The following is a 14336-nucleotide window of genomic DNA, read 5'->3' as shown; positions in this document are numbered from 1 at the left end:
CCCTGACTGGGAATTGAGCCTGAAACCTTTTGGTGTACAGGACTTTGCTGTAACCAACTGAGTTACCTGGCCAGGACAATTTTTGCCATTTTGCCTCTTTATTGAGCATCTCTCTTTCTCACTTTCCTTTCTCACCCCCACATTCACACTCCAATACTTTTTTCTCTCTCATTCAAAAGTTAATTACAAATAGCACAACATGTCTTTCTTAAGTAGCTTAGCAGGCATTTCCTAAGAGTAAGGGCATTCTCTTACAAAATCAAAATACAGTTATCACATTCAAGAAAATGATTGTTAATTCACTATACCGAATGTATGGTTCAAATTCCTCCGCTTATCCCATAAATGTTAGGTTTTGCTTTGTTTATGAATATGTGCATGTTTTATTGAGGATCCAGTCAGTGATCTCTTTAGTCTCTTTTAATTTAGAATGATCTTGTTTTCTATAACACTGAATTTTTTGAAGAATTTAGGACAGTTATAGAATAGATTCTAGATTTGTCTGTTTCTTCCTGATTCAATTCAAGTTAAACATTTTTGGCAAGAATACTTGTAGGTGAAGTTTTAAACTTCTCATTGCATCACATCAGGAGATGCATAATGTCAACTTGTTAAACTATAGGTGATATTTGATAATTTGGTTAAGGTAGTGATTACCATATCTTTTCATGGTAAACATACATTTTCTCCTGTGTAATGAATAAGTCATCTGTGGAATGATACTTTGAGAAACTGTGAATAGTTTCTTCCCTAATAACCATTTAACAAAGGTTTTAACATCTATTTTTGATGCTTGCCTGAATTAATTATAATTGAAGTTTAATACAACTTACTGGCTAGCTGTGTATACACTGTTCACTTATTCATTTCAGAGGTATGTATTGAAAAGATAGTACGTTAGTCTCTGAGCTAATCATTTGGTGAGCACAATCAAGTGTTTGTCTTTGTGGTTTCTACAGTCTTGTGGGAAAGATTGACATTAATAAAATAGTCACATCAGGGTGTATTGATAGATTTTTATAAATATTATAAAGGAAAAAATGGAGTGCTGTGAGAGATTATAAAGGGAGATCACCTTTTCTAGAAATTCAGGGAAGACTTCCCTGTGAAAGTAAGCTAAGCTGAAAGATTTAGAATTATTTGGGTAAGGAGGGATGTGTTGGAGGCAGTTGGGTGAAAAGTCCCAAAGAGGGGCCTTTTGTATCAGTTGTTTTGTCTATAAATTATATTTTAACAATTGAAAATGTAATACAAATTTGATCTCTCTAGATTTAAACAAGTCTCTTAAGCGGTGTTTCCTCACTGATGGAGAATTATTTTCAAGCAGAAGCTTACAACCTGGACAAGGTTTTAGACGAATTTGAACAAAACGAAGGTGAGAATTACTTTGGTAAAGGTATTTGAATGTATTTATGATATAGAGAATGTGGGGTTATAAGAGGATGAAGTACTTTTTAAATATGTAAAAGCAGGTCCAATGACTTAATAATGTTATGTATTAATAGTCAGGGTAATAACTAACATTTTAAATCACTGTGTCAAAATATTATGCTAAACCATTTACATGGATTTTATAATTTTATCTTTAATCCCATGAAAGTATATCTTATTTACATTTTACAGATGAGAATAGAGGCACAGAGAGGTTAAGCAACTTCCTCAAAGTTATTTTGCTAATAAGTGGCAGGATTAGAATCCAGGCAGTATGATACTAGAGCCTTAACTCTCCTCTACTATATACAACCATCTATGGTCAAAAAAAGCTTTAAAATGTGTGATCGCATTTCCTAAACTAAGAAAAATTGCTTTTTGAATATCAATTGACCAATAAAGTCAAGATATATTTTAAGCCTAATTTTAAAAGATTAAGCAGCTGTCAATATGGTTAATTAAATTATGCCTTTTTAAGGCTCAGTCTAAAAATGTCTACTTAAGATTCACTAGGGAGCCCTGCCGGTGTGGCTCAGTGGTTGAGCGTCGACCTATGAACCAGAAGGTCACGGTTCGATTCCCAGTCAGGGCACATGCCTGGGTTGCAGGCTCCATCCCCAGTGTGGGGCGTGCAGGAGGCAGCCGATCGATGATTCTCTCTCATTGATGTTTCTATCTCTCTCCTCTCCCTTCCTCTCTGAAATTAAATAAATAGATAAATAAATTATATATATATAAAGATTCACTAGGGTAATGTTTTCCTTAAATTCCCCTCTCAGGATGACTTGAATGGATAAGCCATAGTTAAATCTGTTTCACCTTATCCACCTTCCTTGGTGTTCTCCCTTTCTAACAGGAAATGACATGTAACAAATTTACGGAGTGATATATTTCCAGCTAAAGTCCATAATTTTAGTATGGACTCCAAACCTTTACCCATTGATTCAGGTTGTTATTTGATGGCAGTTGGGAAGAAAGATTAGTCTTGATTTTGTTGCTTTGGGTCTATGATAGAGGAAGCCTTAAAGAGAACATGGGATCATTGGGGTAAGGAGGGAAAAGGGAGAGAAATGATACCTGGAATGGCTTGCTCTTCTCATATTTTACCATTGATGACCCAAAGCTAACCCACAACCCTAGGTTCATTCCTGATTCACGTAAATGTGAAACCTAATCATTTGGGATTTTCTTGGATCTAGAGGATCTTTATATATACCAAGGTGGAAGGTGTATTATCCTCTTAGTTTGAATCATTTATACAAGTATTTTTCTCAGTTCTTTCTTTGGTTTGGCCCTCTATGTATTACAGTTATTTGTCATGAGATATCTACACAGATGCTACACCTAATCTTGTGAATACTATACTTTTAGAATGCCACTTACTCTAATTAATAAAACATTAGTTCATTACATCACTCTTTTTGCCACTTCTTGTAGACTCTAATAGGGTACTTTGTATATAGTTGCTTTCTAATACATTTTTGTTGAGTCAATAAAAATTGTTTCCCTTAGTTTAAAAATAGAGTATTTGCATTTAAAAATAACTCCTTTAGGAAAAAAAAAAAAGAACTTCAGAAGCTACCTTCTTGTTTGTAACTAAATTGTTCATTTGTTTTGAACTCTTTTTTGTTCAAAATCTCAGTGCCAGTTGCGTTAAAGCTACAGCCTCTAGCTGGTACCTTTCCAAATTTATTTTAAATGATCTCTCATTTTGTGTTAATTTCCTCCTTTTAATGAAAAATATACCACACACAGACTGAGATAATACTAAATATTAACATTATACCCAGGTAGTAGGTAGTTGAAAAATGAAATGAGCACCTGATCATTCCTGTTACTAAATATGCTTGTAAGAAGCAATATTTCTTTTTTTGTTTCCTTGAACCAACTTGAAAACATGACTTCCTTTTATTTAAAAAATATATTTTATTGATTTTTTACAGAGAGGAAGAGAGAGGGATAGAGAGCCAGAAACATCGATGAGAGAGAAACATCGATCAGCTGCCTCTTGCACACCCCCTACTGGGGATGTGCCCGCAATCAAGGTACATGCCTTGACCGGAATCGAACCCAGGACCCTTGAGTCTGCAGGCCAACGCTCTATCCACTGAGCCAAACAGGTTTCGGCCATGACTTCCTTTTTTAAAGGAAGTACATACTACTAAATCTCATGTCTCTGCTACCCCAGATTTGATAAACTCAGGATTTAACACTTAGATACTAAGCCATTCTCCACATAATCTGATGTTTTATGGCCTTTGTAATCTGCCCTTTCTAGATTTTTTTTCACTACTTTCTTACTTGAATTCTTCTTTCAACCCAAACTGATTTGGTTATTGCTCTCAGATAGTTGTGTTGGGTTCTATACTTTTCCTTGTTCCCCTGTTAGGAATGTCCTCTTTTCCAGACTTACATAGAATTGTCTTTGAAGCCCAGCCCATTTGCTTCTGCTTCAATGAATTCAAGCTCGCTTTCTCAGCCTGTAAAATATCTTTCTCCTCTGAATTTGTTTTCTACTACTACATAATAATTTTCAAATACTTATGCTACCCTGTACTGCTAATTAGATATTCATCTGTATTGTATCTATTTCTTATTTGCCCAACTAGATTATGTACTTCTTGGAGGCCAGAGCTATCATTTAATCTTCATGTTCCTCAAACCCAATGCTTTTACTATGGTAGAAACTCACTTAGCATATATTGATTGTGTACTTACTACATACCAGAGACTATGCAAAGTAAGGACTTACACTGGTGGAAAGAAATGATTTCTGCCTAAAAAAGTCAGGTAAATTAACCATTGCATTAGAGTGTAATAAATACTTTAATGAAGATATGAAGAAGGTGCTAAGGGAGCATTAAAGATTAATGTTACTACTGAGGGGAAATATATCTGCATAATTTTAGAATTATGATTTATCAGATTTAAGCAAGAAGAAAGTAAGAAGGGTAATAAGTGCATTATTTGTTATTTTTCTAATTAACCTTACACATTGCACTGTAACTTGGGGAAAATAACCATCATAGTTATGATCTGCTAAAAAGTAAACAGGAACATGAAATTATGCTTATTGATAGGATATGTATAGATTGACTTAATAAGGTAAATGAATATTTTCTGCCAAATGTCTTTGATAATGTAAATATGAACCTAATTAATATATTGTGACATGGTTACAAGCAGAATTTCACACACTGTAGCAAACTTTTAAAAAACTTATGGACAAATTTCAAATATATACAAAGTAAACAATAGTATAGTAAACTCTAGGGTACCCATTACTTACCTTCTACAGTGATTAACATGCTGCCATTTTGATTTCATTTATATCTTCAACCACTTCTCACACCCTCCTTTACTGTTTGTTTGTTTTTGACAGTTTTTAAGATAAAATTTACACACATTGAAATGTACAGATCTTAATTGTATATTTTTAACAGATTTATCTCATGTAACCCACATTCTACTCATGATGTAATTATAGAACATTATATCTCCACAGAAAATTCCTTTCTTGTCCTTTCCACTCAATTACTATATCTTCATCACTTCTGATTTTTTTTTCACCTTAGATTAGTCTTCACCCCGTGATGTACTTAGTCAATCCAAGGCCTTCCCCATTGCTGGTGGCCCTCCACCCCCCAAGTACAGTATTAGATTGAGGTAGAATTCTTTTGTTGTTTGGAATGTTGTGGGATATTACAACTCAGTGACATTTAATACAGGGAACAGTTACAAATATATTTTCTTATTCTTGGCTAAGAATTAGAAACTTTATATTCTAGGAATATTTTATTTTCAGATTATATTTGCAAATATAGTTAATTAATTTAGTTTTAGCTTTTCCAGTATTACTAGCAAACTTACTGTAATTATTTGTGTTTTGTTTTTTTTTTCAGATGAAACAGTTTCTCCTATTTTATTGGAAACAAAGTGGAATAAGATTCTAGATCCCCCCTCGCACCGACTGTCATTTAACCCTGCATTGGCCAGTGTGAATGAACCTGTAGTTTCTAATGAGTCACAACCACAATTGAAAGTCTTCTCTCTGGCTTATTCGGCTCCTCTGACCATACAAAGAGAGGACCATTGTGCTAATGGGCAGGGCTGTAGTCTGAATCCAGAGGTCAACACAATGTGGATTGATGAAAATGCCATTGCAGAAGATCAGTTAATTAAGAGGAACTATAATCAAGATGACCAATGCAGTACTGTTGAAGTGGGAGAGAAGAAATGTGGAAACCTAGCTTGTCTGCCAGATGAGAAGAATGTTCTTGTTGTAGCTGTCATGCATAACTGTGATAAAAGGACATTACAAAGCGATTTGCAGGATTGTAATAATTATAATAGTCAATCCCTCATGGATGCTTTTAGCTGTTCACTGGATAATGAAAACAGACAAACTGATCAATTTAGTTTTAATATAAATGGTTCCACTGAAAAAGATATGAACTCAGAGAAACAAATGGATCTATTTAATAGGCCAAGTGCAGAGGGGGATTCTGTTAAACATATATGTACTACTTCATCTGATAATCTAGCCAGTAGCTCTTCCCCTTCACAATTAAAGGATGATGAAAACATAGGTAGAGACCCCTCCATGTCTGTAATTACAAGTTTAACAGTTGATTCAGTAATCTCATCCCAGGGAACAGAGGAAGGTCCTGCTGTTAAAAAACAAGAGAACTATATGCCAGATGAGATTCTCACTGACAAAACCAACTCTCCTAGGACAGATACAGGGAGTTTAAACTCCTTTTCCCATTTGAGTGAGGGGATTTTGATTAAAAAAGAGCCAGCAGAGGAGATGACAACGGAAAAATCCATCCCACCTGGCTTACCTCTGCTTCTCAAACCAGACATGCATAATGGGTCTGGAAAGGATAACTGTGAACAGTTTTCAGATTGCCTTTTGCCCAGTGAAGTTAGAGCTGATGAAAATGAAGGTCGTGAGCATGAAGAAATTCTTGGCTCTACAGACCTTAATATGACAGAACATTTCTCTGAATCTCAGGAGATGGCTGATTGGAAATTGACTAAACTAAATGAGGTGAATGACAGCCACGTAAGTGAAGAAAAGGAGAAGTTTCTGCAGATGAATCAGCCTGAGGACACTTACAATGATAGTGGAGGAGAGTGTGATAGAATGGCAGAAGCAGGTCTAAATTTAAAAGGAACTTTCATGAATGAAAGTGAAGGATGTGATTTCTCCACTGTTACTGATACACCAGCAGCAAATACTTCATCTAATTGTTGTGATTCCTATGGAATGCAGAGCCCAGTTGTTTGTTTTGTTCCAAAGACTTTACCCTCCAAAGAAGATTCAGTAACAGAAGAAAAGGAAATAGAGGAGAGCAAGTCAGAATGCTACTCAAATATCTATGAACAGAGAGGAAATGACATCACAGAAGGGAGTGGACTACTTTTAAACAGCACTGGTGACCTAATGAAGAAGAATTATTTACACAATTTCTCTAGCCAAGTTCCATCAGTGCTTGGGCAGTCTTCACCCAAGATAGCAAACCTGCAATCTATCAGTGTTCCTTTTGGTGGTGCAAGACCCAAGCAACCTTCTAATCTTAAACTTCAAATTCCAAAGCCATTATCAGACCATTTACAAAACGACCTTCCTGCGAACAATGGAAATAATATTAAAAACAAAAATGATGTTCTTGGGAAAGCAAAAATAGGGGAAAATTCAGCAACCAATGCATGTAATGCCTCTTTGGGAAACATTTCTATTGCTGATACAAATGGAGAACATTTAGAAAGTTATGAGTCTGGGATATCTAGTAGACCGGGTCTTGTGTTACCTCCAGATAGCCCAGATAATGATCTCAGAGCTGGTCAGTTTGGAATTTCTGCCAGAAAGCCATTTACCACCCTCGGTGAGGTGGCTCCAGTATGGGTACCAGATTCTCAGGCTCCAAATTGCATGAAATGTGAAGCCAGGTTTACTTTCACCAAAAGGAGGCATCATTGCAGAGCATGTGGGAAGGTAAGTTGTATCAGTTCAGAAATCTAGCATGCTCATTTTGTAATGCTCAATTAGAAATTAATAAAGGGAATAGTATAAGATGAACATACTTCTGATTGAGATGAACATTATAAATAGCTTTTGAACACCCAGTTCTAGTTCTAAGTAAAAAATGACCTCACTGATTATTGGTGTTTATATAAGGTTTTTGTTGCCAAGTCTTAAGCTGAATCAGTTTTCTTGAACAGATGAGAATTGAGGAAGTATTAACTTTGTGGTTTCTATATTGATAGATACTTGGTTAATGGAATTGTTTGAAATAAGGAAGTTATTCTTTCGATTTAAGAAATGTTTGTGATTTAGTTCATTTTTAAAAAAAAATATATATATTTTTTATTTCAGAGAGGAAGGGAGAAGGAGAGAGAGAAAAACATCAATGATGAGAGAGAATCATTGATTGGCTGCCTCCTGCATGCCCCCTACTGGGAATCAAGCCCCCATCCCTGGCATGTACCCCGACCAGGAATCAAACCATGACCTTCTGGTTCATAGGTCAATGCTCAACCACTGAGCCAGACTCACTGGGCTTAGTTCATTTTTTTTAATTCTTGAGAAATTGAATATTACACTTAGAATCCATTGCAGTTTTTGCTGTAGGATTTTTGCTACTGTACTATACATTCTGGAACTTTTTATACACAATACACATAATTTTGTCTTTCCCCCCCCATATATCTTTGATACAAAAAGAGTTGAACACTACAAATTTTTGTGACAAGATTATAAGAATAGTTGATAATTGTTCTCTAAAATTCTGTTAACTAGTAACATATCAACTTAGTAGTTTGTTTTTTTTTTAAAGAAGAACTGTAAACGAGGAAGAAAGAAATGTGAGGTTTGGTGTCAAGTCTGGATTTGAACTTTAGCTTTGTTAATATTAATATAACTTTATTAAGCCTTAGTTTCTTTATACATACATACATATATATGTATATATACATATATGTATGTTTGTGTGTGTGTGTGTGTGTGTATATATATATATATAATTGATTTGAGAGAGAAAGAGATAGAAACATCAGTGATGAGAGGGAATCATTGATTGGCTGCCTCCTGCACGTTGGACCGAGCCCACAACCCAGGCATGTGCCCTTGACCAGAATTGAACCTGGGACCCTTTGGTCCACAGGCCGATGCTCTATCCACAGAGCCAAACCGGCTAGGGCCTTAGTTTCTTTTTTGTTTGTTTGTTTTGGTTTTATTAATCCTCACATGAGGCTATTTTTCTATTGCTTTTCAGAGAGAGTGGAAGAGAGGGGTGGAGTGGGGGTCGGGGGGAGAGAGAGAGAGAGAGAGACAGACAGACAGACAGACACATTGATGTGAGAGAGACACATGAACTGGTTGCCTCCTGCACTTGCCCAGACTGGGAGCAGGGAGCAAACTGGGAATCCAACCTGAGACCCTTCAGTGCATAGGCTGATGCTCTAACCACTGAGCACACCGACCAGGGAGAGCCTTAGTTTTTTATAAAAAAAAAAAACAACTAAAAAGATTAATAATTTTTATATATTAGGCTTTTATGAAAATTAAATGAGATTACAGATATAATAATAAGTGCTTAGTAATTAACCTCTACTTCCTTTCTTGCCTGATTTATTGGACAATTAGGATTAATTAGGACGTTTTCAACTTCAAGGAACAGAGTATCTGATCTAGTGATTTAGACAAAAGTAACATTTTGCATAACAAGAAGCCTGCAGATACTCAGTTGTATCTAGGTTCGGTCAGGTTTACCTCTTGGTCTTCCCCTCATGGTCTCAAAATAATGGCACAGCTCCAAGTATCAAGTCTAATGCAACAACTTAAGTGCAAAGAAACTGGTTGGGGGAACAAAAAATCCTGTTCTTCTTGCTGTCCCCTCATCAGAGAGGAAAGGATCCCCAGCAACTTTTTCAATTTATTGGCCAGTTTTAGACCACAGGTCCAGTTTTAGACCAATTATTGACAAAGGGAAACAGGATTGCCAGGACTGGCTAAGGTAAATTATGATTCATCCCCTGGGGCTGAGCCCAATGTTGCCTGGGATTCTGTTAATAAGGAAAAGGGAGAGAATGGTTCCTGGGTGCAATCAGCAAGGGCTATTATATGGTCCTAGCACAAAGCAACCAAATGGGGAGCAGGATGAAGTTAAACTTGTGACCAGGCTGTTAGTCTCAGGTTATTAAAATTTGAAGAAAAGCAGGTGTCTAATTCATAAATATTTTTCAGTTTGAAGTAAACCTGTAGTCAGTAACAATCGGTTTTCTATTAGAAGATGAGAGTCAGTGTTTTTATTGTAGTTTTGCTGACTATGTGTAACACTTTCTTTCTTAAGATTTTGCTTTCTTAAGGAAATAATAACACTTTTGTTCTAGACCAGCATATCTAAATGTAATGAGTAAATAGGAAAATTACTCATTTAGATGGAATTTTACAGAGTGGAATTTGTGAAATTTCTGAATTCATATGGCTTATGGATTCATATTCTATCATTTATTTTCCCTTTTCATCTCCAGTAACCTCAGAGGTGTTCTAAAAATTGATGAGATAATATTTGTAAAATTTTTTGAGCTCCTCAGAAGAAAAGGGCTTATAAACATAGGTATTCTTTTTCTAGGTATTAAATTAATCAGATTATACTGGAGATGTAATTAGAAAAATACCCCAAGTGCCCTGGCTGGTGTGGCTCATTAGTTGGAGTGTCAGACAGCGTACTGAAGGGTCGCAGGTTCAATTCCTGGTCAAGGGCATATACCTGGGTTTTGGCCCCCGGCCCCCCGCAGTGTGTCTCTCACATCAGTGTTTCTTTTTCTCTCTCTTTCTCTCCTTCCCTTCCTCCCTTCCTTCCATCCTTTCCATTCTATCTGAAAAGCAATGAAAAAAATATCCCCAGGTGACGATTAACAAAAAGAAAAAACACCTCAAACAATGTTTGTTTCTCCATTCATGTATTCATTTGTGCAATAATTTTTCTAATCAAGGAAATAATAAACATTTGTCTAGTGCCTATTTTGTTTTAGTGTGATATGATAGCACTGAAATACTTTAGTCTGTTGCTCCATGGAATTTACATTCTAGTTTGGGAAAATAGAGAATAAATGCAATAGTTTGCAGTAGATTGTGTTCGTTGTAATAAAGTATGTGGTATGATATTTCAGTAATTTAAGTTTTTATATATAAATATGTAATTCTTTTTCTAGACCAGTGGTTCCCAACCTTTTTTTGGCCATGCCCCATCTAAGCATCTCTAAAATCCTGATGCCCTCCCTGTTACATAAAATTCTTATTCAAAAAGTGAACTTCTGTTCACATGGAAGAAACCTAAAAGGCCATTAACTTGGTCTAAACAAGCTTCCAGAGAACATGGCATCCTTGAAAGAGAAAAATAAAAGAATGAAAGGACAGTTGAAGTACTGAGGAAGAAATCACTGAGAAATTGTTAAAAAAATAATAACATGAAGTGATATGAAAAAATAGCAAATAAAGTTTCAAAACATAATAGAGAACTGAAATGCACAAATATGTCACAATATATATTTATATACTGTATGTGAGGCTTCTAGAACCATAAGAAATGCAAAAAATTTACTGTTAATAACTCATTCTTGAATTGCTCCCCTTAAAAATCAATTTGCCCTCCTCTGGGGCATGTGCCCTACATTGGGAACCACTGTTGTAGACTGATTTTACTCTTTGACTCTGTGCCTCTAGCTCAGAAAACTGGGGAACATACTTAGATGATGTTTGAAATGTGGTGGGATATTTTTTATTGTCATAGTAACTGGGGTTGCTGATAGCATTTAGTAATCTGGGACCAGGGCTGTTAACTATCCTGTGGTAATAAATGGGGCAGTGCTGTCCAGTGGAGAATTAGCCCACCCAAAATGCCGAGTGCACTTGTTGAGAAACACTGACTAACCTGGTTCATGGGAGGCAAATTCTGGTACTTTTAAATCCAGGATTACTAACCCTTGCTTAGTGCTTCAAATCTCTTCTGCTTATTTTTCTATTAGATTTAGGTACTAATTTAAATACTTATTCTATTGACCTGAGTATTTTATTACATCATAGCCTTTGTCTTTTTGAGAACAGGGTCAGTGTTTGCAGGTTTTTTATCAATTTTGTATTGCGGTACACTATGTGAGTCACAGACACTGTCCAATGTTGTGGTATATGTGACATTCGATTTCCATGTAGTTCTCTGGCCTGGGTGATTCTACAGAAATGCATCCTCTACCTGTGTCTCATTTCCTCTCCATTCTAGGTAGTTCTTGGCAAGTCATCTACTTTTCTAACTTCTGTGCCTTTTTCTAATCCCATTGAAAACATAAAGGATCCACCCCACACTATTGTTAGGCCCATGGGATATTGGGAAGGATGGATATTCTTGGGTCTTTCTGTTTAACTGCATTATGCTGCCCCCTACCTTAGTTTTTCAAAAAGATAATTTTGTGGGATTCTTTTTGTGTTCTTTTTCTTTTCTTCATTTTTGCTCGTGGTTATTTTGCCAAAGCACAAGCCCTCTTTCCACTTCTAAAAGTTCCCAACTGTATTAGTTTCCTAAGGCTGCTGTATAGGATACCACTAACTGGGTGTCCAAACAACTGAAATTTATTGTGTTACAATTCCATAGGGTAGAAGTCTGACATTGAGGTAATGACAGAGTTAGTTCGTTCTGAGGGCTGTGAGGGAAGGATCTGTTCCATATGTTTCTCCTTGACTTGTAGATGGCTGTCTTTATATTCATATGTTATTCTCTCTGTATATGTGTATTGTGTCCAACTTTTTCCTATTATAAGGTCACCAGTCATGTTGGATTAGGAGCCCACCCTAATGACCTCATTTTAACTTGATTACCTCTGTAAAGACCCTGTCTCCAAATGAGGTCACATTCTGAAGAATTGGGGGTTAAGACTTCAACATATTTATTTGGTGCAGACATAATGAAACTTGTAACATCAACTTAATATTATTTTTCTTCCATATTTTTAAATACAGAAAACAATCTCAAAATAAATATTCCAATCTAACATCTAAAAATTACATAAAATATAAAAAGTGAAAGAAAAAGGCCCTATTTCTATCCACTGTCTTACTTCAACTTATTTTACTTTGCTTTTCCATGTTAGTCGGTACAAACAGAACTACCTTATTCTTTTTACAGCCTGAATAATACAAACAGAATGATCTCATTCTTTTTTACAGGCTGAATTCCATTTTATGATTGATTATACTCAGTTTAATTGTCCCAGTACAGTTTGGGTTATTTATAACTTTTGGTTATTATAAGCTGTATATAGATAATTTTTGTGTACATCTCTTTATACATGTAGAAGTTCTTAGTAGGCCATATCTTTAAAATTGCATGTGTTGGGTCAAAAGGAATGAACACTTAAAAATTTTAGAAATATTGTTAAATTAACTTACCAATTCATAATATCACTAGCAGGATATGAGAGAAAGTTTATTTTTTCTCTGCACCCTCACCACCATTGGATAATATCAGGTTTTTTTAAAAAAATCTTTGCTTGTACAGTAGGAAAAAATACATCATTTAAAAATTTTTATTGTCATGAGTGATATTTAATATATCTATATTTGTTGACCATTTAATATATTTTTCTGTGAATTGTGTGAGTTCTTTGCATCTTTTTCCTTGAAGGTATGTGTATTTTTTATTAGTTTATTGAAGCTTTTAATATATAATGAATCTTAGCTCTTTGTTATATATGGCACAAATATTTTATCCAGTCTGTTATTTTATTCTTTTTGATGCTGTTATAAATGGATTTGTTTTCATGATTTCCTTTTCAGATTGTTCATTATTAGTGTTTAGAAACGCAACTGATTTATTTTTTTATTAAGGTATATGTGTACATATCTTACCGATTTTTTTTTTTTGGTGGACATATGTTTTCATTTCTCTTACACATACATTTAGGAGTAGAAATGCTGGATCATGAAATATGCATATATTCAGATATTATGGATACCAATCCATAATGGTCATACCAATTTACACTCCTGCCATTAGTACATGAGAATTTCAGTTGCTCCATATCCTTATCAATACATACTTGTTTTGTTTTTTTTTTCATTTTAATCATTCTACTGGGTGTGTGATAGTTTTAATTTGAATTTCCCTAATGACAAATTATTTTAAGCATCTTTTCGTGAGTTTATTGGCCATTCAGATATCCTCTTTTGTAAAGGATTTGTTCAAGTTTTTCGATTATTTTTATTCTTTATTGATTAAGGTATTACATATGTGTCCTTATCCCCTCATTGCCCCCCCATCCTCCCACTCATGCCCTCACCCCCCTGGTGTCTGTGTTCATTGGTTAGGCTTATATGCATGCATACAAGTCCTTTAGTTGATCTCTCCCCTTTACCCCCACCCTCCCCTACCTTCCCTCTGAAGTTTAACGGTCTGATCGACGCTTCTCTGTTTCTGGATCTGTTTTTGTTCATCAGTTTATGTTGTTCATTATATTCTACAAATGAGTGAGATCATGTGATATTTATCTGGCTTATTTCGCTTAGCATAATGCTTTTCAGATTGTTCATTATTAGTGTATAGAAATGCAACTGATTTTTGTGTGTTGACTTTGTATCCTGCAACTTTGCTGAATTCATTTATTAGTTCTAACAGTGTTTTTTTTGTGTGTGTGTGTGTGTGTGTGTGTAATCTTTAGGGTTTTCTACATACAAGATCATATCATCTGCAAACATATAATTTTACTTCTTGTTCAATTATATGCCTTTATTTATTTTTTATTGCCTAATTACTTTGGCTAGAACTTCCAGTATTATGATGAAAAGAAGATGGGAAAGCAGGCATATTTGCCTTGTTCTTGATCTCAGAGGAAAAGGCTTTCTGTAT

At 35.2% G+C, this 14336-nt stretch overlaps 1 protein-coding gene across 1 annotated transcript in view; it reads left to right on the top strand.

Annotated features, from left to right (window-relative positions):
• The window catches only part of ZFYVE9 (zinc finger FYVE-type containing 9), a 133990-nt gene that overhangs the window by 57773 nt on the left and 61881 nt on the right, over positions 1–14336 (top strand). The window contains exons 3-4 of the mRNA XM_054720563.1: positions 1270–1375; positions 5334–7432. Of these exons, the coding sequence (XP_054576538.1) occupies positions 1306–1375; positions 5334–7432 (2169 nt within the window). The 5' untranslated portion in view covers positions 1270–1305. The remainder of the gene's footprint in view (positions 1–1269; positions 1376–5333; positions 7433–14336) is intronic.

The sequence above is a fragment of the Eptesicus fuscus genome, chromosome 9 (genome assembly GCF_027574615.1).
Source record: "Eptesicus fuscus isolate TK198812 chromosome 9, DD_ASM_mEF_20220401, whole genome shotgun sequence".
NCBI classification, from domain to species: Eukaryota; Metazoa; Chordata; class Mammalia; order Chiroptera; family Vespertilionidae; genus Eptesicus; species Eptesicus fuscus.
The sequence above is the reverse complement of the archived record's forward strand: the minus strand, read 5'-3'. Positions and strand labels throughout refer to the sequence as shown.